Source organism: Palaemon carinicauda, chromosome 41 (genome assembly GCF_036898095.1).
Source record: "Palaemon carinicauda isolate YSFRI2023 chromosome 41, ASM3689809v2, whole genome shotgun sequence".
NCBI lineage: Eukaryota > Metazoa > Arthropoda > Malacostraca > Decapoda > Palaemonidae > Palaemon > Palaemon carinicauda.
In genome coordinates, this window is record NC_090765.1 from 20,369,036 (window position 1) to 20,394,313 (window position 25,278).

Consider the following 25,278-nt stretch of genomic DNA (forward strand, 5'->3'; position numbering starts at 1 on the left):
ATACAAGGGATGCAGCACAATTAGAAGGATCAAATATCCAACTTTCACCAACCTCCAACAGTTATTTATTTAAATACTTATTTATCAGTAAAATAAATTTTTCTGAAAGCCGTCAGGACAAGCAACTTGAACAAATCAATTACCTTTCCTAAGTCAAGCCTAAAGCAGTAATAAAAAATGCAAAACAATCAGAAAGGGGATTAAACCTGAAAAACTTACAGAAATACAGAAACACACACAATGGATAAGGAGTATCCCTCTGCATACAAAAACAGTCCCTTCAAAGTTAATGTCCTCCTTTGGTACGAAAAGAATAGAACGATATGTCTATTTACTGTATTATTTTTCTAACATACTGTAATTGAAATACTAATCCTTCTGACTCAGGAAGAAATTGCATGACAAAAGTCAAGAGTCACGTTTAAACCATAGTAGTAAACCAGAATACTATAAGTACTAGGTCCCTATCCCCAGCACCAAATAAAAATGCCCAAATTCCATATATCCATCCGAGTACTCCTATAGGGAAACCAGTCAGGCACAGCAATAAAGAGAAAAGTAAAATCAACACACTACACGAGACAGAAAATAAAAACAAGAAAAATATGAGCACTTCTGTATACTGAAAGGCAATATTGATCATTTTGAAAATAAAGATCAAAGTTGGTGAGGCAAAGGAAAAAGAGAAAATGCAACTTAATGCTAAACTACCAGACATCCCTGGCCCTTAAGATCATGACATCATTGTGTAACTTATAAGAGTAAACAGGACACAACTGTGCAATACCCATAGATATTATGAATGAAGATTTTTTCTTAACAAGAGGAATCTCCAGAGAATTAACTCAATATTCTTCCACTGGATCTAAAAAAAATTCCAACACAATGATACTTGGCAAAAGCATAATTACTAGAGTACACCACTTTTACAGCAGGGTAATATTTAAAAATATAGCTATACACACAAGAAATATAATATTTTACATAATGATTGGTTATTATTGAAGGATAATTTCACCAAACCCTTGAGGGTGAAAATTGTTTAACACTCGCAGAGCTTGACCAAAGGGTTTGTTCTTAAAGAAATAAATACTTTTTACACTTTCTAAAAAAAATTGTAGTTTCGTAAGGACTTCGTGCAGTAAATTTCTATGTTTAAAACTTTTTTTTTTTTAATGAATCTACTTCCAATAATTACCCTATGTCAATTGAATTTTAGTCACGCAAAATAACCTATGGATAATGTATATCTTCATTAAATACAAACTATAGTATGTTTGTATGTATTTTTCATCGGAACGCTCAAATTTTCTTTACTATTTCACCACTCTATTGAGAGTGGAGCAAATACCCCAACACCAAAGGTTAATTTTCAAAAGATTCGAAAGCTAAGTGTTTGTGGCAACTAACAATGCTCAGCAGATTAACTTGGAAGGTACAACAAATGGAAGCCAAAGTCTAGAGTATATTAATTTTGTTAATCTTACAACCGATGTATTTACGAGGACCTTAAACAAAAGCAACTAACGATGAAGCTCCTCAATATACTTGTATGAAAAGCATGTCCATTTTCATGTACTGGTAAATTAAGAAAACATATGTAAAAATCATTCATTTGCCTTTAGAACCATATCTAGTTTTTAAGATAGTAATATACACCACCGTTGATACAATAATAAAGAATCTACATGTTAATAAATCCTTCATTTCTATTTTGCTATCATCATTGCTAATGGCCATCAACCATTTTCTCCCAACAGACCATCAGTTTCTTCTACATTTACTATTTCGTCCCGGCTTATTGGGGAGACTACGTGTTCCCAAATAGAATTCAGGTCCTGGGTTGGTTTCTTACCTTTGCCACTATGGGATTCATTCCTGTGGGAGCTATTATAGCCCTCCTGAGATACAGAAGAAACTGGAGAGACGCACTGAAAATCTCGGACGACTTCTGCCCCGCCAGTATCAGGAAGGAAAAGCGAGCACTTGCCGGAAATTCAGAATTAATCCTTAATGAAGATTTTCAGGGCATCTGCAAAAATGAAGAGGACCAATGTACTACAGGTGATTACATGTCTTTCTGAGGTTTAAGATTAAAGTATATACAAAGGTCCTACTACAAAGGCTTTGAGACTTCCCTATGGCCAAGTTTTCCATTCTGCCTGTCGGTCTAATCCAATTTTACTTGATACAAGAGACTGTATGACAATGTCACTTAAAAAATACAAGTATCAAATTATCATTCTCCTGTATGGAAATTGATGAACTGAGGTAGGAAACTATGGCAACAACACGAATCTCAGTCTAAACCCTATGTAGTTGCATACACATTAGTTTGTATATAATGCATATAAATGTATCTGTTCATATTTCTATATTGCAATTTCTGTTCCCAACAGACAAAACTCTGTCAAAAAAAATTTCCTAACTCCTCCTTTTATTTCAGATGAAATACCAGGTAAAGAGAAAGACATCACACAGGAAGGAATGAGATTCATCTGATCAACTGTATTTTTCTTAGAAAGTTAAATTATCACTGTAAAGAAAAAAACGCTCGCACTGAAGCAGTATTTTAATTGTAAGATTATGTCTATGGGGATCAATTGTTATATATAATGATTCTGTCAGCAGATGATTATCCTGTGATTTAATGTATAGCCTTGTAGATTTTTAATAGCGAGGTTGAATTAAAGTACAACCTTCTTTAATTTTTAATACAAAGCCAGGATTAGAATAAAAACTCTCGAACATTTAACCTAGTCATCTTTTAAAAGACATCCTGAGCAACCTAGATGTTTGGTATTATACTGGGGGGACTGAAATATAGAGGTATTGTATGCAGACAATACAGGGATCATTTACAAGACTTTCAAAGCGTTAGAAAATGTCAGACAGATAGATTTGAAAATGAACTTAACTTTAGCAAAGGTAAGGATTAACGATCAAATGACTTGCCTCAAGGATTTATTTCTAAAATTAGATCAGAAAAGAAGAGCAAGATAAAGTAGAACAAACTGATAGGCCATAAGTAGGAGAGGACAAAAGAGAAAGATGAAGTCCAAAAGATAGTAGCCATGGGTTCACTAAAAAGAACCATCCACATCATACAACATAAGGCACATTGTAAATGTAGCCATCTATAGGAAACATGGTAAGAAAAATAACCCGGAAACGGATGAATAAAAACCATAGCATGAGTTCTAAATAGGGTTAGAGGAAGAATACCTATGGTCGAATTTATTTTACTCAAATTATGGGATTGTCGAATCCATTCATTTATGTTGGTGAAATGAGAATTAAGTGTTGGGTGTTTGGATGAGCTATTTTTTGCATTATACCTGCAATAACGATGGTTGAAAGAAAAACAAATTTAGAAGTACACAATTGTTAAAATGGTTATCATATGCGCAAAGATGAGAACTAGGTGTGTCAAGGTAGTTTCATTATGTGAATATAATGGAAGATTTGCATCACTCATGTGTTGTTTTATTTTTTAGAAATGAAATCCAATTAATTTTCTATAGAATCTCAAGGTCTGTCACAAGCTTTAAAAATTATCACAAACATTTATTGGAAAATAGTCTGATATTCACAGGCAGTCACCCATCCAGTTACTGACCAGAAACAACATTGGTTAATCTTAAAGACTAAGAAACCAGTGTTAAAGTTAACATTCATCGGTCATCCTTCACCTCAATACTTACTAATCACAACACAACATCAGTCATTATAAATGTACGGGAAAGGGAAAAGGAAAACAATGTACAATTCAAGTCACATGTGGAAAAAGGGGAAGTGAACTTATAGAATTGTTTTGACAAAGTAACAGAGCCACTGTAACTAAAGACAATTAGGAACCAGAAAAAGCAAGTTTATTCAGGGCAGAAGTGAATGGCACGATGCTGAAAGTTACACGACCTACTGATGACCTACTGTGCCGGTGTATGAAACAGTTGATGCTGTAAAAGTTTTCAGCACAGCTCCTGTCTTTATAACTTTGGAACTAAAAGGGGGGTGCAGCAGAGACTGTTGTCTATCAGAATAAATTATCTATTGATGAAAAATAATAACATCTTTATATTCAACACGTTTATGTCTTGCATCCCCTCTACAAGGTAAGGTTCGCTCCAGGCAGACAATTAGACAAGTGGGCTGAAGCTGGAATTAAAAATACACTGAATCCAATTATATCATTCACATGACTTGAAGACGTCAGCTGCGACAATCTCACTGGAATTGATTTATTTCTAATTTCAGCTTCAATCCGTTCTTGCGTGCACATATTGAATCACTGCCTTTGTGGGCAAAGTCTTATTTCTGACTAATCAAATGATGAACTCCCTGTGCTATAACGTCCAAAACATAGGCTGCTCCATCCGAACAATTTCAATCACTGTGTTCTGTCTCCGATCTTCCAATGAGATAAATCCATCTCAAATTATTTCAATCCATACTTTCATCTATGCTAACTGACTATTTCTGCCATTTACTTCTATATTGCTCCCTCTTTCAATTTTTCTTACACAAGATATACTATACAAACAATTATCTCACCAGCTTCAACCTTTTTTTCATATTCAACACCCTTTATCCACTTCCATAAGATGAGAGTTGGCTAAAGAATTCTTCATACATTCTCAATTTGGCTTCCATAAACAAATTAAGTAATTTCTCATTATCTTGTTCGCACCCAGCTACCTTCCTCATTTCACTTAGTCTTCAATTTGTCTCTTTTCATCATATTCACTCCTTAACCCATAATGTGATAAATCAACCACTTTAATCTTTCCCAACGTTAATTCCCTTATTGCTCCATTATCTTAGTCACCCTACTATCTCTGACATGTACTCTAAACTTCCACCTTACTTAAAACACTTTGAAATCCTATTACTAGTTTCTAAAGATATTCCTCACTCTCATAATCAGTAATGACTGATCATCTATAAATATCGACTATTCCTCACCTCCTATACAATCCAATCACCAATTCAACATCTTTACACTAATGACTAATTTCCTTCATCTAATAGCCTACATCCATCATTCCATAATTATGTCTATGCATGCATCTCACTATTAATCTATTTCCCAGGAAGGTGTGTCATGGTAAAATTTACCATTTTGGTCACTGCCATACTTATACCTAATAGCTGAATGAACAACTTCACAAAAAACTCTGACAACAATTTTTGCTTCTTCCACACACAAACAGGGATCATCAGCAGTTTGTTGAATCCCTACAAACACAGCACCGTTTACCTCTACCTTAAATGTACTCGCACATATCATGGATATCGAGGCCCTTCCTTTCCAATGCCTCTCTCACTCTACCTATCCAACGTACTACGCGTCTCACTATCCTCCTCCATTGCAAAAATTGTGTCAAGACAAGGGATTGGACAAGCAACACCACCCTTACTGATTCTCTGAAAACCATATATATTATACCTAGCTAAGCTACAACCATAGTAAGGAAAGCAGGATGCTATAAGCCTAAGGGTTGTAACATGGAAAGTAGGACAGGGAGAAAATGAAATGAGGAAACAAATAGAATAGTATGCCTGAGCATACCCTCAAGCAAGAGAATTCTAAACCAAGACAATGGAAAGAGCTAAAATGCATACACTCACTCACACTCTCTCTCTCTCTCTCTCTCTCTCTCTCTCTCTCTCTCTCTCTCTCTCTCTCTCTCTCTCTCTCTCTCTCTCTCTCTCTCTCTCTCTCTTTCAGCTACTACCTAGTTGGAAAAGCAGAATGCCATAAGCCCAGGGGTTCCAACAGGGAAAATAGCCCAGTGAGGAAAGGAAACTAAAAAAATTAAATATTCTAAGAAGAGTAACATTAACATAAATATCTCCTATATAAACTATAAAGACTTTAACAAAACAAAAGGAAGGGAAATAAGACAGAATAGTGTGCCCGAGTGTAACCTCAAGCAAGAGAACTCTAACCCAACACAGTGAATGAAGGACGAAACAGTTTTTTTATAGTAATAACTGGGAATGAATCTTGATTAAAATTCATGTAGTAAATTCGCCTAAACAAAAACCACATTAAATCAAATAAATCCATAAAATATAGAGGAAAATACTGAATAAAAGGGAATAAGGATAACTTGTGTTAAATGTTGGTTTGTTTGTCCTATGAAAACGCACCCAACGTTCGTTTACGCTGGTAAGTGTAGTGTTTGTCCAATGAGAACGCACCCAGGTTTGTTGACATTATCGAAATAGTTGATTTATTGAAAAATGTGTTTATTTGAAAGGTTGATATGTTATTATGATTGGGTCATTACAATTATAAAGAGTAATCCATGTGAATTGTGATTATATTGTGAAAACTGTATTAATTTCCCGAGTGGATGGGAGCCGGTGTAACGGTCTGGTTTTCCCCCCGTCCGAAATTCCCCCCGGGGGGAAATATGGCCCAGGATATATATCCCCCAGGGGGAACTTTGTCCCAGGATAATATTCCCCCCTCTGGGCCAAGATTCCCCCTCTGCTTGGTGGAAGTAACCATTATTTTTTTTTTTTTGTTTGCCATGGAAATCAAATTCAATGGGATTTCATAGAAAAGCTGCACAAACTGCAAAACAATGAAAGGTTACATTTAGGCAATAAATTGAGGTCACAACATAATTGGTTGGATAAAAAAGGACAATGAATTTTAAACGTGCTGCTCAGTTTCTTTGTGAATCCATTTCAAACCCCATGCAATATTGCTTAGAAAACAAGCTTGCTGATTTCGAAGGATGTAAGGGAACAATCAAATTCTTTAGTATATATATCCTCAATTCAAGAAATTTGTGCAGACGTAACTTTAAATCTCCAAATGCAACGAAAAAAAAAAATGCCCGTTTGTTTAAAGAATTTATGATGAAGGCTGATATTGGGATAGTCCAAGAGGTTGTGTGACCTGGGAAGGGGGTCCGGGGGCTTGCCCCGGTTAGGGGCTGTGACCTGGGAAGGGGGTCCGGGGGCTTGCCCCGGTTAGGGGCTGTGACCTGGGAAGGGGGTCCGGGGGCTTGCCCCCGGCTAGGGGTTGTGACCTGGGAACTACTAGGTTAGGTTAGGTGGGTTTGTTAGGTTCTGTACCCTTTTACAAATCTCAAATGTGTTAAATGATCATGATTGGCCTATGTTCAGCCACTTACATGATCCATATGTTTTACCAACTGGTTATCTTGTTATTTAGCATTTCTGACCATTATTATTGCTGTAAATCACTCGTTTATGACATTTCCCCACCCTAAAACCCCAGGTTTCCCATTCGGTTCCCCCATAATCTCTGGTAACACAAATGAATTGGTATCATCTCCTTTCTCATCCATAGTGCTTCTTATCATCAAGTGTACTCTTTATTTTGTGCTGGACAGTACGAAAGAAGAGTAAGGTTTTCATTATATATATATATATATATATATATATATATATATATATATATATATATATATATATATATATATATATATATATATATATATATATATATATATATTTCCTAATATTTTGTCAAACTTACCGTTGATTATTTAATTCATCAAAATAGTTTCTCTGTACGGGAGGGTGGGGGGAGAAATGGCCTAGGGGGGGGAGAAATGGCCTAGGGGGGGGAAAAATATCTTAGGGCTGAAATTCCCCCCAGGGGAATAACAGCCCGGGCTGCTTTTCCCGAGGGGGAAATCGATCCTAGGCTAATTTTCCCGGGGGGAATTTCAGCCAGGGGGGAAAAATTTCCTGCTACACCGGGACTTCCCCTCTCCCGTTTTCGTCACATATTTGTATTTTTTTTACCTTTGGGGAAGCTTTAACGAGAATAAAAGTAAGAAATTTAGAATTTGCTGGTTAAATGGATTTGTCTTGTCTGTATCACAATGTTATCTATTTTTTTTATGTGAAGTTTTCTACAAAAAGGAACCATGGGACCTGCGTGCTCCCCCAAGCTTTTGTTTGAATCTGTAGAGAGAGAGAGAGGAAATAAAGAGAAAACGGAAAGGTCGTTTCCTTTCTCCCGGAGTTTATTTTTGAGTATTACGAGAAAATTGAGGAGGCTATGCCTCAAACTGAGGGGCTTATGGCCCACATTCAACATGGTGCCCAGACCCGGGAATCAGATGAGAGCGAGGCTGAATTTACTGGATTCCCCAACGACATAAATCAACTTAGGAGAGCAGTGCTACAGAGAGAGAAGGCAACAATATGGCTGCGTTGTGCCTCAGAAGATTTGACCAGAGCCATGGCCGGTAATCCGACCTGGCATGAAATTACAAGTCTCGTAAAAGACTACGATAATAAGAAGGCCGACTGGGAAGAAATAATTCAGCGAGACCAGAATTCTATAGAGGATGTTGATGAGCTCCAGAGAAGAATACTTGAAGACCACCATTTTCTTCAAGAGGTAAGAAAAATCCGTACTGAAGCAGCAGCTACCTTAGAGAGGCTGGGCAAGGACAGAAACTTGGTTGCTAATAGGTCCAGTGAAGATATTAATTCAGGCAGTGAAGTCGGTAATGAGGGTTTTAGTGTGCAATTGCCTAAACTCCAGCTAGTGAAATTTGGCAGGAAAATAACAGAGTGGCGGCCATTTTGGGACCAATTTATGGCACTTGTGGACGATCAGCCTATGCCTCTTGTTTCCAAATTTATGTATCTTCAATCTGTTTTAGAGGGTGAGGCTAGGGGTGTACTACAGGGCCTCACCCAAACAACAGCTAATTACAAGATAGCCTGTGAGTTGTTAGAAGAAAGGTATGGCGATCCAGAAAACATTATATCAGCTCACCTTCAAGCCCTAATGCAACTTAGCTCATCTAGGAGCGCAAGGACTGAAATTCACACGTCCTCTTTGCGGAAATTACAGGATGAGTTAGTAGGCCATGTGCGCAGTTTGGAGGCCCTTGGAGTTGGAGGTGAACAGTACGGGCGGATCTTGGTGCCTATGATCCTTGCTCTGTTACCTCATGACATAAGGTTGGACTGGTCGCGTAGTGGACGGAAAAGAGGAGATCTCGACGGATTGCTGAAGTTCTTGCAACGAGAAGTGGAAGGCAGAGAGAGGGCAGAGGCTATCAAGAGACTAAGCCTTGGAAAATCCGAGGAACCCAGTGTAGAACGACGGACTAAAAAGCACACTCCCAGTTCAGCCTCTGCCCTTCAAACTTCATCAGAAGAAAGTGGTTCGAAGACGTTTTGCGCATTCTGTGGAAAGCTGCATCCCAGTGAAAGGTGTTTAGGTATAACTAAGCTCCCCCTTGCAGAAAGAGAAGAAGCCGTGCGTAATCGGCGTTTGTGTTTTAAGTGTTTATCTAAAAGCCATTATGCCAAGGCCTGTTGGGCTAAGTGTTCAAAGTGCAAGACTGGGAATCACAACTCCCTTGTATGTCGGAGATCTGAAACGAAACCCTCCGTAACAGCTAGTGAAAATAACCCTGTAGTAGAGGGAGTGCAAGAGGGGTCAAATTCTGTGACCCATGTGGGGGTAGCACCTTGTGAGGTGAAAAACAAGGTTAATTCAAGGTGTTGTGTATTGCAGACGGCCCAAGTCAGGGTAGTAGGCCATCAGGGTATCACATTTGCTACTGTAATGTTTGATACAGGGTCAGATAGGTCTTACATTTCAAGGGAACTGGTCAAACGGGTCAAGCCTAAGTGGCTGACTTCTGAGTATTTATCATTTTCTGCCTTTGGTGGAGGGAAAGCCTCTAAGGCAGATTTGTGTAGTATTTATGAAATAATGAGTGTAGGGGCAAATGATCACAAATATAGTTTTAAGGTTGCTGAGATTGATGTAATTTGTCCTCCATTATCTAGGTCCAAAGTGGACCCTAAGTGTTTAGAACCTTTTTCTCACCTTAAGTTGATCGATGAGTATGGATCCCATCGAAATTTACATATTGATATGTTGATAGGCCTTGATTTATATTGGAAGATGATGATCCCCAACCAGGTTATGTATAATGACGGGCTTGTGGCCCAGGAGACAATTTTTGGTTGGATTTTGTCCGGATCCTTTAATAGGTCTGAAGGTAATATTGGTGTAAGTGTACAATTGTTAGCAATTGAGAATGTACAAGAGTGTAGTTTGAGTCAATTTTGGGATCTAGAGTCTGTTGGCATAAAACCCAACGAACTACATTCTGAGGCGATGAACCCTGACCCAGTCTTGGTTCAATTTGAGAATTTGGTAAGTTTTAAAGAGGGTCGCTATGAAGTGGCCCTACCATGGAAATCTGAGAATATGAAATTAGATTTGATCAATAATGAACATCATGCTTTGAGAAGATTGGAAGGTCTCTATAATAGGTTAGGTAAAAACCCCTGTCTGCAGGAACAGTATATGAAGGTGTTTAATGAGTATGAAAAGGAGGGTATTATTGAAGAAATTCCTTCCCATCAACGGGAAGGTGGGTATCCTATATTTTATTTGCCTCATCGGCCTGTGGTACGGGAAGGGAGCCTAACCACCAAGGTGAGGCCTGTTTTTGATGGATCTGCACGTGGCAGTAATGGAGTATCTCTGAATGATTGTTTAGAAAGTGGTCCTTCACTCAACCCTGATTTAGTTGAGGTGTTGTTAAGATTTAGAAGGTGGAGGGTGGCCTTAACAGCTGATATTACAAAGGCTTTTCTTCAAATAAAGGTAAGAAAGGAGGACCGTGATGTTCATAGGTTTTTGTTGAAAGAGGGGAACAATGTTAAACATTTCAGATTTATAAGAATGCCCTTTGGTAATAAGAGTAATCCATTTTTATTAAATGCCACCTTAAAATTTCATTTAAAGAAATACCCTCTCACAGAGGTGGTTTCTGAACTGTATGAGAATCTTTATGTAGATGATTGGCTATCTGGGGCTGATAGTCCCGCAGAAGCAAGTTTAAGATTTGAAGAAGCCTATGGTATCCTGCAGGAGGCTGGTATGTCATTGTCAAAGTGTACTTCTAATTGTAAGACTTTAACTATAACTGAAGGTTCTAGTGAAGAGAGTGTCAAGGTTCTAGGCCTCCACTGGGTATCCTCCCCTGACTGTTTTACCTTTAAGGTTGAGAACCTGGACCCCTTTGGAGATATTGTTTGTACCAAAAGAAATGTGCTAAGCCTCATAGCTCGGTGTTTTGATCCCTTGGGGCTCATATGTCCGTTTGTTATGCATGCAAAAATACTGTTTCAAGAAATCTGGAGATTAGGTTTAGATTGGGATGAGCTATTACCCGAGGCTATGCAAGGCAGAGTTAAATTATGGGTTGTAGGATTTTCTGTGCTTGAGTCATTTAGAGTAGATCGGTACTTGTTTTCTGAGTCACCCTTTAAGGAAATTCCTAATGTTCAATTCCATGCATTTAGTGATGCTTCAGAAAAGGGTTATGGTGCTTGTGTTTATGTGAGAGTGCCTGAGGGGGATAAATTCAAGGTATCGCTGGTTGTTGCAAGAGGCAAGGTAGCCCCTATAAAAAGGGTTTCCCTTCCTAGGCTTGAATTACTCGGAGCCCTGTTATGTGCTAGACTCGTTGTGTTTGTGACGTCCGCCTTGCAGCTGGGTAAAGAGGTTTCTGTTCAATGTTGGACGGATTCCACAGTAGCCCTAGCTTGGATAAAGGGGGACCCCAATAGATGGAAAACCTTTGTGGCTAACAGGGTTGTTGAGATTCAACATTTGACACCTCCTTCATGTTGGCAGCATTGTCCAGGCAAGGACAACCCAGCGGATCTTGTATCTCGAGGTGTTTTTGCTGAGCAGCTTTTGCAGTCTGATATTTGGCTGAAGGGTCCTCCTTGGCTCTGTTCCTCCCCGCTCCCTCATCAGGAAGGCAGGGGGGCGGACATTCCTTCAGAAGAGATATGTGATACTGACACAGTTTGTGTTGCAGTTGAAAATGAGCCGCCCTTATTTGAATTCACCCGATGGAGTTCCTTTACAAAGGCCCTTAATGTAGTAGGTTGGGTACTGAGATTTGTTGGGAATTGCAGACCTTCGTCCCGCAAATTAAGTGGACCTTTAACCTATGGAGAATTGACGAAGGCTAAGGTACAACTGCTGTACTTTGTGCAACGAGAGGCCTTTGCAAAGGAAGTAAATGCTCTGAGTAGATCTCTCCCCCTCCCAAGGGGTTCTTCCTTGATTAAACTTGATCCTTACCTAGATGAGGATGGGCTACTGAGAATAAAAGGGCGCTTAGAGAATGCAGACTTGAGTTTTGAGAGTAAGCACCCTATAATAATTCCTGGTACCCACATTGCTTTACTGTTAGTTCGTTTCCAGCATAGGTTGCTCAAGCATGCTGGTGTTGCTACACTTGTATCCACGTTACGAAACAGTTACTGGATCATTCGCCTTCGTCAGATTGCAAAGAAGGTTTGTCGAGAATGTGTGGCTTGTCGGCGTTGTGATGCCTCTGCTTGTTCCCAGCCTGTGGGGCCACTTCCCGAGTTGAGAGTTAAGTCGGCTCCTCCATTCACGGTTACAGGTCTGGATTTTGCTGGTCCTTTATTTTGTATTGATTTTCCATCCAAGAAATTGTATATACTTCTTTTTACCTGTGCTGTCATTCGAGCTGTTCATTTAGAGCTCACCGAGTCTCTTTCGGTTGTTGATTGTAATTTGGCCATTAGACGGTTTGTAGCTAGACGGGGTGTTCCAACAGTGTTCTACTCTGACAATGCTAGAACCTTTGTGAGTGTCTCCAACCTGTTAAGAGAACATTATGGCTCGTTGACGCCCCAATGGAAGTTTATTGTACCTAATGCTCCTTGGTGGGGAGGCTGGTGGGAACGCCTCATTAGATCTGTGAAAGTTGCACTGAGGAAAACATTGGGCACTAATTCTTTGTCCAAGAGTGAATTAGAGACTACACTTCATGAGGTGGAAGCTTGTATTAATTCTAGACCCTTGACATTTGTAGGTGAGGAACCTGATATCGCAAATCCTCTTACCCCTTCCCATTTCCTAATTGGCCGTTCTGCAGGTTTTCAGTTAGAGTTAGTAGATGATCCAGACTGTGGTGTATCCTCAAAGGATTTGTGTGTAAGAGAAGCTGTGCGTCTGGGTCAGTTAGACAAATTTTGGAGAATATGGCAGACTGAGTATCTTAGAAACCTGCCTTGTATGGTGAAGGGGTTCAAGCCAAATTGTAACCTTAAAGAGGGTTCTGTTGTACTAGTAAAGGATGAACGGGTGCCAAGGTTAAGGTGGCCTCTTGGAGTTATTACTAAGTTGTATCCTGGAAAAGATGGGGTTGTTAGAAGTGTTGAGGTTAAAACCAAACGTGGATTTATATCCAGACCTGTGCAAAATTTGTATAATCTAGAAATAACAGATTTGAAGGGTGAAATGGGTAGTAATTCCCAGGAGGAGAGACTTGAGAATCTTAGACAGGAGCCTGTAGAATCACCCTTAGTGTCTAATGTTGGTAAGTCCCGAAAGGGAGGACCTATTAAGGTTCCTATTAAACTTGACTTGTAGATTAAGGTAATAAGATAGCCTTGGAAGGCTCTGATGATGATAGGAGTGTTGAGACACTCCTATGGTGGGGAGGATGTTAAATGTTGGTTTGTTTGTCCTATGAAAACGCACCCAACGTTCGTTTACGCTGGTAAGTGTAGTGTTTGTCCAATGAGAACGCACCCAGGTTTGTTGACATTATCGAAATAGTTGATTTATTGAAAAATATGTTTATTTGAAAGGTTGATATGTTATTATGATTGGGTCATTACAATTATAAAGAGTAATCCATGTGAATTGTGATTATATTGTGAAAACTGTATTAATTTCCCGAGTGGATGGGAGCCGGGACTTCCCCTCTCCCGTTTTCGTCACATATTTGTATTTTTTTTACCTTTGGGGAAGCTTTAACGAGAATAAAAGTAAGAAATTTAGAATTTGCTGGTTAAATGGATTTGTCTTGTCTGTATCACAATGTTATCTATTTTATTTATGTGAAGTTTTCTACAAAAAGGAACCATGGGACCTGCGTGCTCCCCCAAGCTTTTGTTTGAATCTGTAGAGAGAGAGAGAGGAAATAAAGAGAAAACGGAAAGGTCGTTTCCTTTCTCCCGGAGTTTATTTTTGAGTATTACGAGAAAATTGAGGAGGCTATGCCTCAAACTGAGGGGCTTATGGCCCACATTCAACAACTTGGAATAAGGAAGGCTATAAAAAATAAACAGAAAAGAGACTTAAATGAACAGTAAAAATGTGTAAATAACCGAAATGAAAAGATGAATGAGAAATAAATAGAAAATGGAAACGGTGAAATCTTTCAGCCTTCGACATTAAATGAAATTAACAAAGATAGAATAGACTTTGAAATACTGAACAAAAGAGGTGAATTATAATAGATCTTGCACAGTAACAATTTAGGTTAAGTAATAAATGTGTGATTTTTTTTTTTTTTTAGGATTATATCAAGTTTCTGAATAAATTTTCATATACCAAATAATTCGCTCAATTAAGTAAGGAAGTATATATAACATGATGCAGACTACTACGAATGACTTGACTCCATACAAATATATACTTTTATATCGGATACCCAAGTTTGGCTGAAACTGTAATTTCACCCATGGTATTTCCCTATGTTATTATTTCACCTTATCTTTAATGCCACGGTAGATCTATACTGAGGTATAAATATGTTTTGCCTTTGGTCTATAAGCATTCAACCTATTTATTAGCTTCAATTCTGAATAAACAAACCATTTTGATAAACTATAAACGCTAAATCCTACCACATTTTCGTTTCACTTTTTTTTTTCCTTTACCCATATCAAAAGCCCTTACATTATTATTATTATTATTATTATTATTATTATTATTATTATTATTATTATTATTATTATTATTATTACTTGCTAAGCTACAACTATCACTGGAAAAGCAGAATGCTATAAGCCCAAGAGCTCCAACAGGGAAAACAGCCCAGTGAGGAAAAGAAATAAGTTAACTACAAGAAAAGTAATTAACAATTAAAATAGAATATCTTAAGAACAGTAATAGCATTAGAATAAATATTTCCTATATAAACTAAAAAAAATTGAACAAAAAAGGGGGAAGAGAAATAGGATAGAAGTGTGTGCCAGAGTGTACCTTCAAGCAAGAGAACTCTACCCCAAGACAGTGAAAGATCATGGTACAGAGGCTATGGCACTGTCCAAGACCAGAGAACGATGGTTTGATTTGGGAGTCTCCTCCTAGAAGAGCTGCTTACCATAGCTAAAGAGCCTCTTCTACCTTTACCAAGAGGAAAGTAGCCACTGAACAATTACATTATAGTAGTTAACCCCTCGAGCGAGGAATAATTGTTTGGTAATCTTAGTGTTGTCAGGTGTATGAGGACAGAGAGGAAATTAAAGAATAGGCCAGACTATTCGATGTATGTGTAGGTAAAAGGAAAATGAGCCATAACCAAAGGTAAGGATCCAACGCAGTACTGCCTGGCCAGTCATAAGGACCCAATAATTCTCTAACAGTAGTATCTCGACAGGTGGCTGGTGCTCTGACCAACCTACTACCTACCCGGTAACTATTTATTTTGGCCACTTTCACTTGTGGGGTACACAATCACAGAGCAAACAGTTGATAATTGGAATAAAAAAAGAAGTTTTTTTTTTTTTTTTTTGTAAACTTTACAAGTTAATTACCTTTGGTAGCAAGATAATATCTATCAAATGTACCAAAAATAATTAGTGCATCACCCTAAGTCAGTAATGTCCTGATTTATCTGGTCACTGGAAGTAGTCTCCGTTAATGGGACTATCTCTGGATAGCCAATGAAAACTATCAACACCCCGGACTTTCCCTGGATAGGGAAGGGGGAACAAACAGAAGGATAAAAACACTGTCATTAGAATTCTACCTGAACTTTAAAACAGGCTATAGACCTAGGTTCTAGGTAACATGGGTAGCGTTGACAAAAAAAAAAAAAAATACCCCGTACACTGATAAGCTCTAGTCATGGAAGCCTGCATTACTAAATAAATTGTTCAGAAAGCTTATTTTCTTGGTTTCAATTCATCCTCGCTCTGTAGATTTGTCAAAATAAAATATGGTTCATTCAGATTGCCTTGTATAGGCTATCCGAGCAGGGGCTCTTGGGACAAGGAAGCGAAAAGCTATGAATTTGCGGTATGTATCATCATCAATTACGTCTGAAACACCTTAAAATATGGTGTATGGCCTACTAGACTAATTGTGTTGATATTTAAATTGACTTTTTAAACTTTGTATCTGCCAGTCACCGTCATACAAAAAACGTCATCGTAATAAAAAATACAGTTGCCATAATGAAAAGCAAGTAACAGTAATGAAACAATGTCAAAACACAGGAGCTTTTGTTTGCCAAAACTACCAAATGCCAAGAAAATGGGATTCCTATTTTTTACGGAGCCATTCGTAGCAAGTACTACAAATACTTCCTTACTTAATTGAGATAATGATTTATTGGTTTTTGTTCTGTGGTATGCTCGCTTCGCTCGCGATTAAACATTATCTCATTGCTACTACGTTCTTGCAAGAGGAACATGTTTCGCTACGCACGTTACCCCCGTGAACTAGTATTTCAGCATAATAATCAATTACATAAACTTAAAAGGGTGAATACACACTTAACGAAGGGGTGAGTTGTAGCATGTTGTAGCTTTGCACTCCAGCATCTGTTCGAACATTGATAGTGGACTTGGCTTCCATTTCCAATGATCAGACTATATACTGTATATGAAACACATTTTTACCCTAGACTTTTATAATCAACATGATCAATAAAATATGAGCTATGATTATATTCCGCGCTATGTTGGAATCTGCGCCGATTTCGAATCCGATTCCAACTTTGTGCGGCAAAGTTGGAATGCAGTGTTGGGTTCCCGCGCGTGTTGATGCCTATATAAAGCACAAGCAGACGACATTAACATCAAGTGCTTGTCAGTCAGTGTGCTGTCCCGACCTTCTGCCAAGCTGCTAACAAGTGTTCAATTGCCAGTTAAGTACTTATTATTATCTAACCTAATCTAATCTAATCTAACCTAACCTTATATATCCATATAAGGTAAACGAGTCAGTCGGCGTATTTACGTGAATCTGTTTCACTCCACAGCAACCAAAATACGATTCCAACTTAGTCGCGCGATCTGGGAATCTTCACATTGCGCAGCGCCAAGTGAGAATATTCCAACACGGTGCAGATTCTGAGATGAGTCGCAACAATTATATTGCTTATTGCAATATTGAAAATAAATAAGAGGTTTAGAATATAAAACGTTACTTGTTTGAATAAGTAACTTATCACACTAATAATTAAGGCTGAAGAACCATGCATGATGCACCACATATCATTGTTTTTCTGAATTACGTGGTGAAAAGAGACTGCTATAATATGTGCTATGACGACAAAAGAGGCAAAATGGATATATTTTTTTTTTATCAAAACCTGTAACTTCATTAATAGAGGTTTCCACCAGTAGTAGGCTATATGGAATTCTAATTATTGCATTTGTAAAGATCTATTCAATTATGCGAGTTTTCATATCCTACCTGATATTGATACTTGGGATACTATTAGAGGAGACTAAAACCGAAATTGATTATTGTTGAAAGTTTTCGAGGCAGTAATGAAAATTACAAGGTAGAGCATGCTAAGTATTCCAATGCAGTATTGATAGCGAGATCAAAAGAAAAGCTAAGAAAGACTGGAGAGAATATTTAGACAGTAAGGCAGATGAGTCTAACAAAGCTATGAATTCAAGAAGTGTCTATGGGGTAAGAATTGCTCATAGAATTATTAATGAAATCTCTATGGGAGCAAAGAAAAAGAAGCACATACCCATCAAAAAGAGAGATGGATCTGTTATAACAACAGAAGATGAAGAAAGACGTTGAATGGGACACTTTAGTGAGGTTATGAATAGGGGATATGAAGGGAATAATTTGATTGATATACCTAAAGCTGATGAAGACCTTGATGCACCCATGGATGAATATAGTGTGTTTGAAACGGAAGCTATCCTCAAAACTCTTAAGAGATGGAAAGCCCCTGGATACGAAGGAATAACTGCCGAGATAATACTGGCCGAAAATGAGGCGACTCTCAGTGTACTTACAAGATGATTTTGTAGAATGTGGCATGAAGAGGCAAAACCTGATGAATGGGAGTTATGAGTGTTGGTGAAAAAAAAAAAAAAAAAAGGAGACCAGACTGATTGCAATAATTACAGAGGAATAACACTTACGTCAGTTACGAAAATACATAGTATGCTTATTCTAAAGACAGGAGAGAAAGATTGATGAAAAGCTGAGAGATAAACAAGCAGGATTTAGAAAAGGTAGAAGTTGCACTGACCAAATTTTCATTTTGAGACATGTTGTACAGTAATGCGTAGAATCTAGAAATCCAATTTTAATGGCATTTGTGGACTATTAAAAGGCCTTTGATAGTGTGCACCGGCCAATTTTGTTGACAGTTCTGCATTATTATGGAGTTCCTCTTAAATATGTAAATTTGATTAAGTCATTTCATCAGAATAGCAAGTGCAAAGTTAATGTTAATGGAGTCTTATCAAATGAATTTCCAGTGAACAGTGAAGTACTCCAAGGGAATGTGTTGTCACCTATGTTGTTTATCCTTCTCATGGCTTTTGTAATGCATTGAATAGTCGGAGATAGTGGAGAAGGATTGGACTGGATTGGTGATAGGAATTTAGCAGACCTAGAGTATGCTGATGATGCTGTCCTTGTTAGCAGAACACCACAGGACTTGCAATGCTTTCTTAACAGAATACATGAAATATCACACGAGGTTGGGCTGAAGATAAATAGAAGAAAGACTGAGATGATGAGAACGGAGTATGCAATGGAAGGTTATTATAGGAAGGAGAAAGGATTAATGAGGTAAAATCACTCAAGTATTTAAGAACTATGGGTCTTTAGAATTAGAGTTTAGTGAAAGATTGGAAAAGGCAAATCAGACCATGGTTAGGTTAAGTAGAATTTGGAAATCAAATCACCTGAAATTCCATATAATAATCAGACTATATATTAGTTTAGTGAGATCGGTGTTACTTTATGGACATGAGTCATGGTATGACTATGAAACTATCTCCAATATATTTAGTAGATTTGAGAACAAGGCCCTCAGAAAGATATTGGGAGTTAAATGGTAGAACAGGATTAGAAATGAAACTATAAAAGAGATTACTTGAGTGCCATGTGGATGAAATCATGAGGAGGGGTAGATGGAGATGATTTGGGCATGCTCTTCGCACTCCCCAAGAGAGATTAGTTCATCAAACGTTCAGCTGGGCTACACAAGGCTCTAGAAGAGTTGGAAGATCCAGACCTACACGGATGAGTGAGGATGATGGAGCGCGAAGTATGAGATGATGAATGGAGAAGTATTGAATTAAAAGCTAAAGATAGAGACAACTGGCGAAATCTAACCACAGTCCATTGCGTCAATAGGCGTAGGAGATGATGAACTGATATTGCACCATTCTATTATTGAACCGATTTGTCATCCTTGTCAAATAGTCAATACAATATAGCAGATATCACGGTAAAAAGTAGATTTTTCCTAGGTTACGTTGCCCTGTAATACACTACAATAATACCGATATCACGACCTACGTAGGAGGCATGTTGTAGTGGCTCAAGCCTAACCTAAAAACTGTAAAACTTAAGTGTTCTCAAATAGCTGGGCATTAATAGTAAACGTTAATTAACTAAGAAAAACTGTTGTGGGTAACAAATAGCTCAACGTCCTAACAATGTTTCAATAGAAGTATGTAAACAGTCGTAGGTGAAGCTGTGAATTTGAAACAAAGTTTAATCCCCTTTCTAAGTAAAACACATTTGAGACTTGTCATAAAGGGCTTTTAAAAAATCATAAAAGACTTTGAAGCTGCAACTTCCTTCAAACGTGAGATATAGCCTACTCAAAAAGTCTATATACTGTACTTACGTATGGACTCGGAGATAACTTGCTTCACCAAATTTTCGCAATATAAACTCGTGTCTACCAATTAGGGAACTACATTTTTTTTTTCACACAATAAATAACAACGATTTTGTCAAATGGACTCCGTCCGCACAATAAGTTAGTCACTGGCAAGGAATCATAATACTACTGAAAGTCTGAAAGGTAGTTACATAATATTTACCGATAATAGATTCTTCTTCTTTAATTATTCAGAGCAATGTCAAGCACATTTTGCTTGAATATAAAAAAAAAAAAAAAAACAGACACAAAGGCGGAAATATTAACTGTTCATTATATGATGTAGAAGAAAATCCTAACCACTTCATATATTGTCCACAGTTTAGTGATATAAGAATAAAAGCAATGACGCTCCAACAACCATACGAAGAAGATAAAGCACAAACAGTTGGAAAATTTCTTTTTTTTTTTTTTGTGAGGAAGATATTGAAAATAAGAAAAGTGTCATACAACAAATGTGGATGAAAAGAGAAAAACTAGTGAAGATAATAAACACAAAACTAAAAGACACAAGAGGCGCCGTTGCAAAGGCGAAGCCACAACGTGAACCTGAACCACTGCTATTTCACAAAATGCAAAAAATGGAAATAGGGGTATTGAGAGTATTTGATTTTATATGATTTTTTATAGAATTATGGCCATATCACTGGGAACTGATTAGGGAAAAATCTCAAGTTGCATAACGAAATAAAAGGTAATAGCATGGGGAAAGCACCAGCTACCCATTGAGAGACTACTGTTAGAGAATCATTAGGTCCTTTAATAGAGTGCTTTCAATGACGTCACTGGGAATCGCCGGCGGCCATGCTGGAGGGCATACAAAGCCAAAACATGGCGGCTGCTACAGTGAATATGGACAATGAGAGCGACTTTGTCAAACAATTGTCAGGTGATGATAAGCAGAAACTCGATCTAATTGATGGCCTAGATCCATACCAGATGCAGAATTCATTCAGTCAAAATATTGAGGATTTTCCCAGTATTTCATAAATTGATATGGTGAACTACTTGGTACTGTCGGCCAATCCAGAACATGAGTGGGCATACATTTTTCATTGAATAATCTGCTTCCAGAATTTGTTGTTTTTCCCTTTAATGCTTTTAAGTCCAAAATTAGATAAACACTGGGCCGATGAAGAGAGTGTTTATAATTATAATGCTAATATTTATCATTTAGCCTAACCTTGTGCATTATAATTTTTTATTGTCAAAATGTATGTAAAAGTTTTGCATTATTATGTCAAATCTTTATCAGTTCATGCCTAACCATTGTGTTTGTGTTTGGTTACAAATGCTATAATTTCTTATATACATATAAGCATATGATGGACAAACTCTATTGTAATGCTCTTGGATGATCGTTTTGTCTCCTTGCAATTAAATGCGCAAGTTTAATTATTTTTTCGATGTTTCATATATAAGCTGAAGACCTCTTCGGATTAAACCAGCTTTCAGATATTATTATTATTATTATTATTCATAATCAATGTTTATTTATCACATAGGCCTGTATGTCAGCACAATTTAATACACAAATTAAAATAAATATAAATATACACTTAATTATATATAGGCATGAGCACCTTGGCGAAAGAGAGACCTAGGTAAGTAGCCTTTGTTAATATAGCCAATATGGGCGCTTTTAATTTTTTTTTTTTTTTTTTTGTTTGTAAATCTGAGATGCCCCTTTTAATGTTTAAAAATTGAGATGCCCCCTCCCCCACACACACTACACACTGAACTGACGATGATACTTTTGAAGTCACCTATGCGATCGGATATAGCATGTTTACACAGGAATAATGATACTTTTAGGGCCTAGCCGAGACTGACCTGATATGAAATGATCAGAACAGATACGTGCTTAGGGTAGTGAGGATTCACGTAGATCAGCCCGTGATATTCTGGTCAACCACAAGTCACGTCTGCACTTGGGCATTGTGTGAATGTGAATGTGATGAAATGGCTAAATATTCAACAGTTCAACCATAGCTATTCACTGAACGCGTCTTTGTATGCCCTCCAAGATGGCGGACCGGAAGTTTGATGACGTGTATTGAAAGGACTCTATTGGCCAGATAGTACTACATTGGTTTCCTCTCTCGTTATAGCCCGTTTTCCTTACCTATACATACACCGAAAAGTGTGGCCTATTCTTTACACATTCTCCTCTTTCATACTCAACACCAAGATAAGCAGAAAATTCTTCTTCACTCAAGATTTTAACCACCACTGAAATTTTTCAGTGGTTACTTTTCTCTTTGTATGGGTAGAAGAGACTTTAGCTATACTAAGCAGATTTTCTAGGAAATGGACACTTTAAAATGAAACCATTGTTCCTTAGTCTTGGGTAGTACCATAGCCTTTGAACCATGGTCTTACACTTTAAAGGCTACTCATGAATGGCAGAGGCAAGGGACAGTGACATTGCCCTAGCAGCCAAGACATTGTCTTAAAAGACCCAAGGCCCATCCACACCCAAGCTACTACCGGGGGGGGGGGGGGGGGGGGGGGGGCTGGCAATAGCTGTTGATGACTTAACAGGTAGACCTATAGGCTCCCAAAACTACCCATCCTTAGCTCATAAGGATGATAAAGTTGCAGACACTGAAGGAACTAACGAGTTTCAGCGGAACTCGTACCACAGTCTGGCAATCACCAGGCAGAGACCTTACCAATAGGACAACAACAACCCTTGGATTAGAGTTCTCTTGCTTGTGGGTACACTGAGGCACAATAGTTGTTTCCTTACTAAACCATTTTCCTTGTTGGGGGCTTGAGCTTATAGCATGCAGCTTTTCCAGATTGGGTTGTAGTTTATTTAGTTATGATAATAATAAAGTAATTGGACAGATAAAAAGTGTAGTGGGGGGAATCAATTGGCAGCTTTACGGACTCCCAACACTTGCAACCATGTTCCACATAAGGTAGGACAATAAAAAACAACAATGGGCAGTTGGTTTCTATAGTCCATTCCTTTTATCGAGGCAGATGTGCACCGACTCACAGCAGTGCCCTTTTAGCTCGAAAAAGTTTCCTGATCGTTGATTGGTTAGAATTATCTCGTCCAACCAATCAGCGATCAGGAAACTTTTCCGAGCTAAAAGGGCACCACTGAGAGTTGGTGCAAATCTGCATCGCTAAAAGAAATTGACTATAGTTCTGTAATGCAAAGGTTTACTTTTTAAAGTCATAGTCACCTAGCACCTTAATGTATTATTTCTTTCATTGCTACATTCAAATCCCTATCATAAATCTATTAATATTTCCTTCTTACTCAGGAGTCAATTTACAGTCACCTTCGATTAACAAGAATCTTGTAGGGAGGTTTTAAGGGAATATTTCTACACCTTCAAATCGAATGGTTCCAACTTGCATTGTTAGCTTAGCTTGTAATAGTAATAACTGGGAAGTGCTGATACGCAACCAATAGGCTACACACAAACACACACATATGAATATATAATATATATATATATATATAGAGAGAGAGAGAGAGAGAGAGAGAGAGAGAGAGAGAGAGAGAGAGAGAGAGAGAGAGAGAGAGAGAGAGAGAGAGAGAGAGAGAGAGAGAGAGAGAATTTGTCCATAAGTTTTACTCCTTCTTTACTTGCCTCGGGGCAAAAATACCCAATAAATTAATAGTGAAGTGATATAAATAGCAAATATAGAAGTATCATAAAAACTAAAAGAATGGTAAGGAAACTTGAACAATTTGGAAACATGCAATCCAACGACAACAATCTTTTATTTTATTCACTATCTCGATTTTAATTTAGATGGGGAACTATTTACTTGAAAGCAGTAGCCTACATCACTGGATCACATGAATACAATCAGTATAGTTTCAATTTTCAAGTGACAACACATTTATAATTTCTGCCACTAAATATTTTGTCTTTTTACCTTAGAAATTTTGTGATGACTGAAAGGAGTGTAAATAAAAACATGGTCTTCTATGCTCTATAAAGTTAGCGGCAATTTATTTTCATTGGCTGACTCCTTATTTTAATTTTAAAAACCTGCCAAGGTATCATGAACATGGGTGAAGAAGGAATGGGCCCTAGGTGGCCATTCAGCACCCATGTGAAACTGGGAGAAAAACCTTGGTTAAAGTATGAAGTAAAAGTCAAGAGGCTGGACACCAAGATGGAAGAAAGGAAGCACAACAGAGGTATAGTTGAAGGTTAAAAGGGGAATCTAGCAAGGAGTCAAAAGGATACTTCAAAGACCTTTTGTAATGCCTACAGTCATGCTTGAGGTCCACTGATAGCACTAACCACCTACCTGTAATTAAATTTCCTAGATTTCACAATTCTTCTGCAGTTGTGATTTGTTTGATATACTGTACTTTGGTACAGTATATGTAATATGAGTAAACCAATAATTAGTAGTTTCTTCTTCACATATTACTTCAGATAAAATGCATTTGTTTTACATCAGTACATAACAGGGGATTTATAAGCATTCTAAACAATCAACATTATTTTTACAAGTTCTTTATCCAATTTTACTCTATTTTATTTATTTATCTTAGTTTATTTGAAATGATTAGAAGAGCAGCTTTGCATCACCCAGTGACAAACATTCATCATTGTTATTATTATTTTTTTCCAAATACTGTACCTTTTAAATCTGAGACACTGTCAGTCACAATTTCTGATTTAGATATAAATATAAACTTAGGAACCTGTTAAATAAAAGGCTATGCAACAAGAAACTCCCAGCTTTATTAAAGGGTGAACAACACTGAACAGTACACTACCTAAACAGTTCAACACAGAATGAAGAAAACAATCTATACCATGAATAGTATGTTAAAGGCATTAAATTATAAATTAAATTGACATCTTCAGTAAAATTTCAAATAAAACCCATATACCTGTACTGTACATTAAATTCATAAGTTTATATCAAGTCCAAATTTCATGGATTGGGTGTAGAAGACTATATTGTACTCATACAAAATATAATAAATTATGAAAAAATTTCAGCAATAAAATATGAAAGCAATTTATTGGTTTTCGTATGTTTTATATAACATTTGCTAATTGTCGTTACTTTAACAAGCTGGTATCTCGTGTCTCTATGTACCGCAACTGTTTCCTCTTCATTTTCTTGATCTTTCTTGAATCCTTGATCTGAAATCATAAAAAAGATGATGAGTTCATAACTATTAAGACCAGCAAAATAACATCCCTGAAAACCAAGCACATAACTATCGAATGATAAACCATAAAACATACAGTATGTATACTGATGATGTACTCCAAGACAACTGAATAAAATTTTTGGTTTT

At 37.5% G+C, this 25,278-nt stretch overlaps 2 protein-coding genes across 2 annotated transcripts in view; one reads left to right on the forward strand and one right to left on the reverse strand.

Moving 5' to 3' along the window:
- The window catches only part of LOC137632279 (sodium- and chloride-dependent GABA transporter 2-like), an 18,250-nt gene extending 15,495 nt beyond the window's left edge, over positions 1 to 2,755 (forward strand). The window contains exons 10-11 of the mRNA XM_068364172.1: positions 1,761 to 2,064; positions 2,447 to 2,755. Coding sequence (XP_068220273.1) covers positions 1,761 to 2,064; positions 2,447 to 2,502 — 360 coding nt within the window. The 3' untranslated portion in view covers positions 2,503 to 2,755. The remainder of the gene's footprint in view (positions 1 to 1,760; positions 2,065 to 2,446) is intronic.
- Positions 2,756 to 24,690: 21,935 nt separating this feature from the next.
- The window catches only part of LOC137632284 (DNA ligase 1-like), a 43,505-nt gene continuing 42,917 nt past the window's right edge, over positions 24,691 to 25,278 (reverse strand). Inside the window, exon 4 of the mRNA XM_068364181.1 lies at positions 24,691 to 25,120. Coding sequence (XP_068220282.1) covers positions 25,037 to 25,120 — 84 coding nt within the window. The 3' untranslated portion in view covers positions 24,691 to 25,036. The remainder of the gene's footprint in view (positions 25,121 to 25,278) is intronic.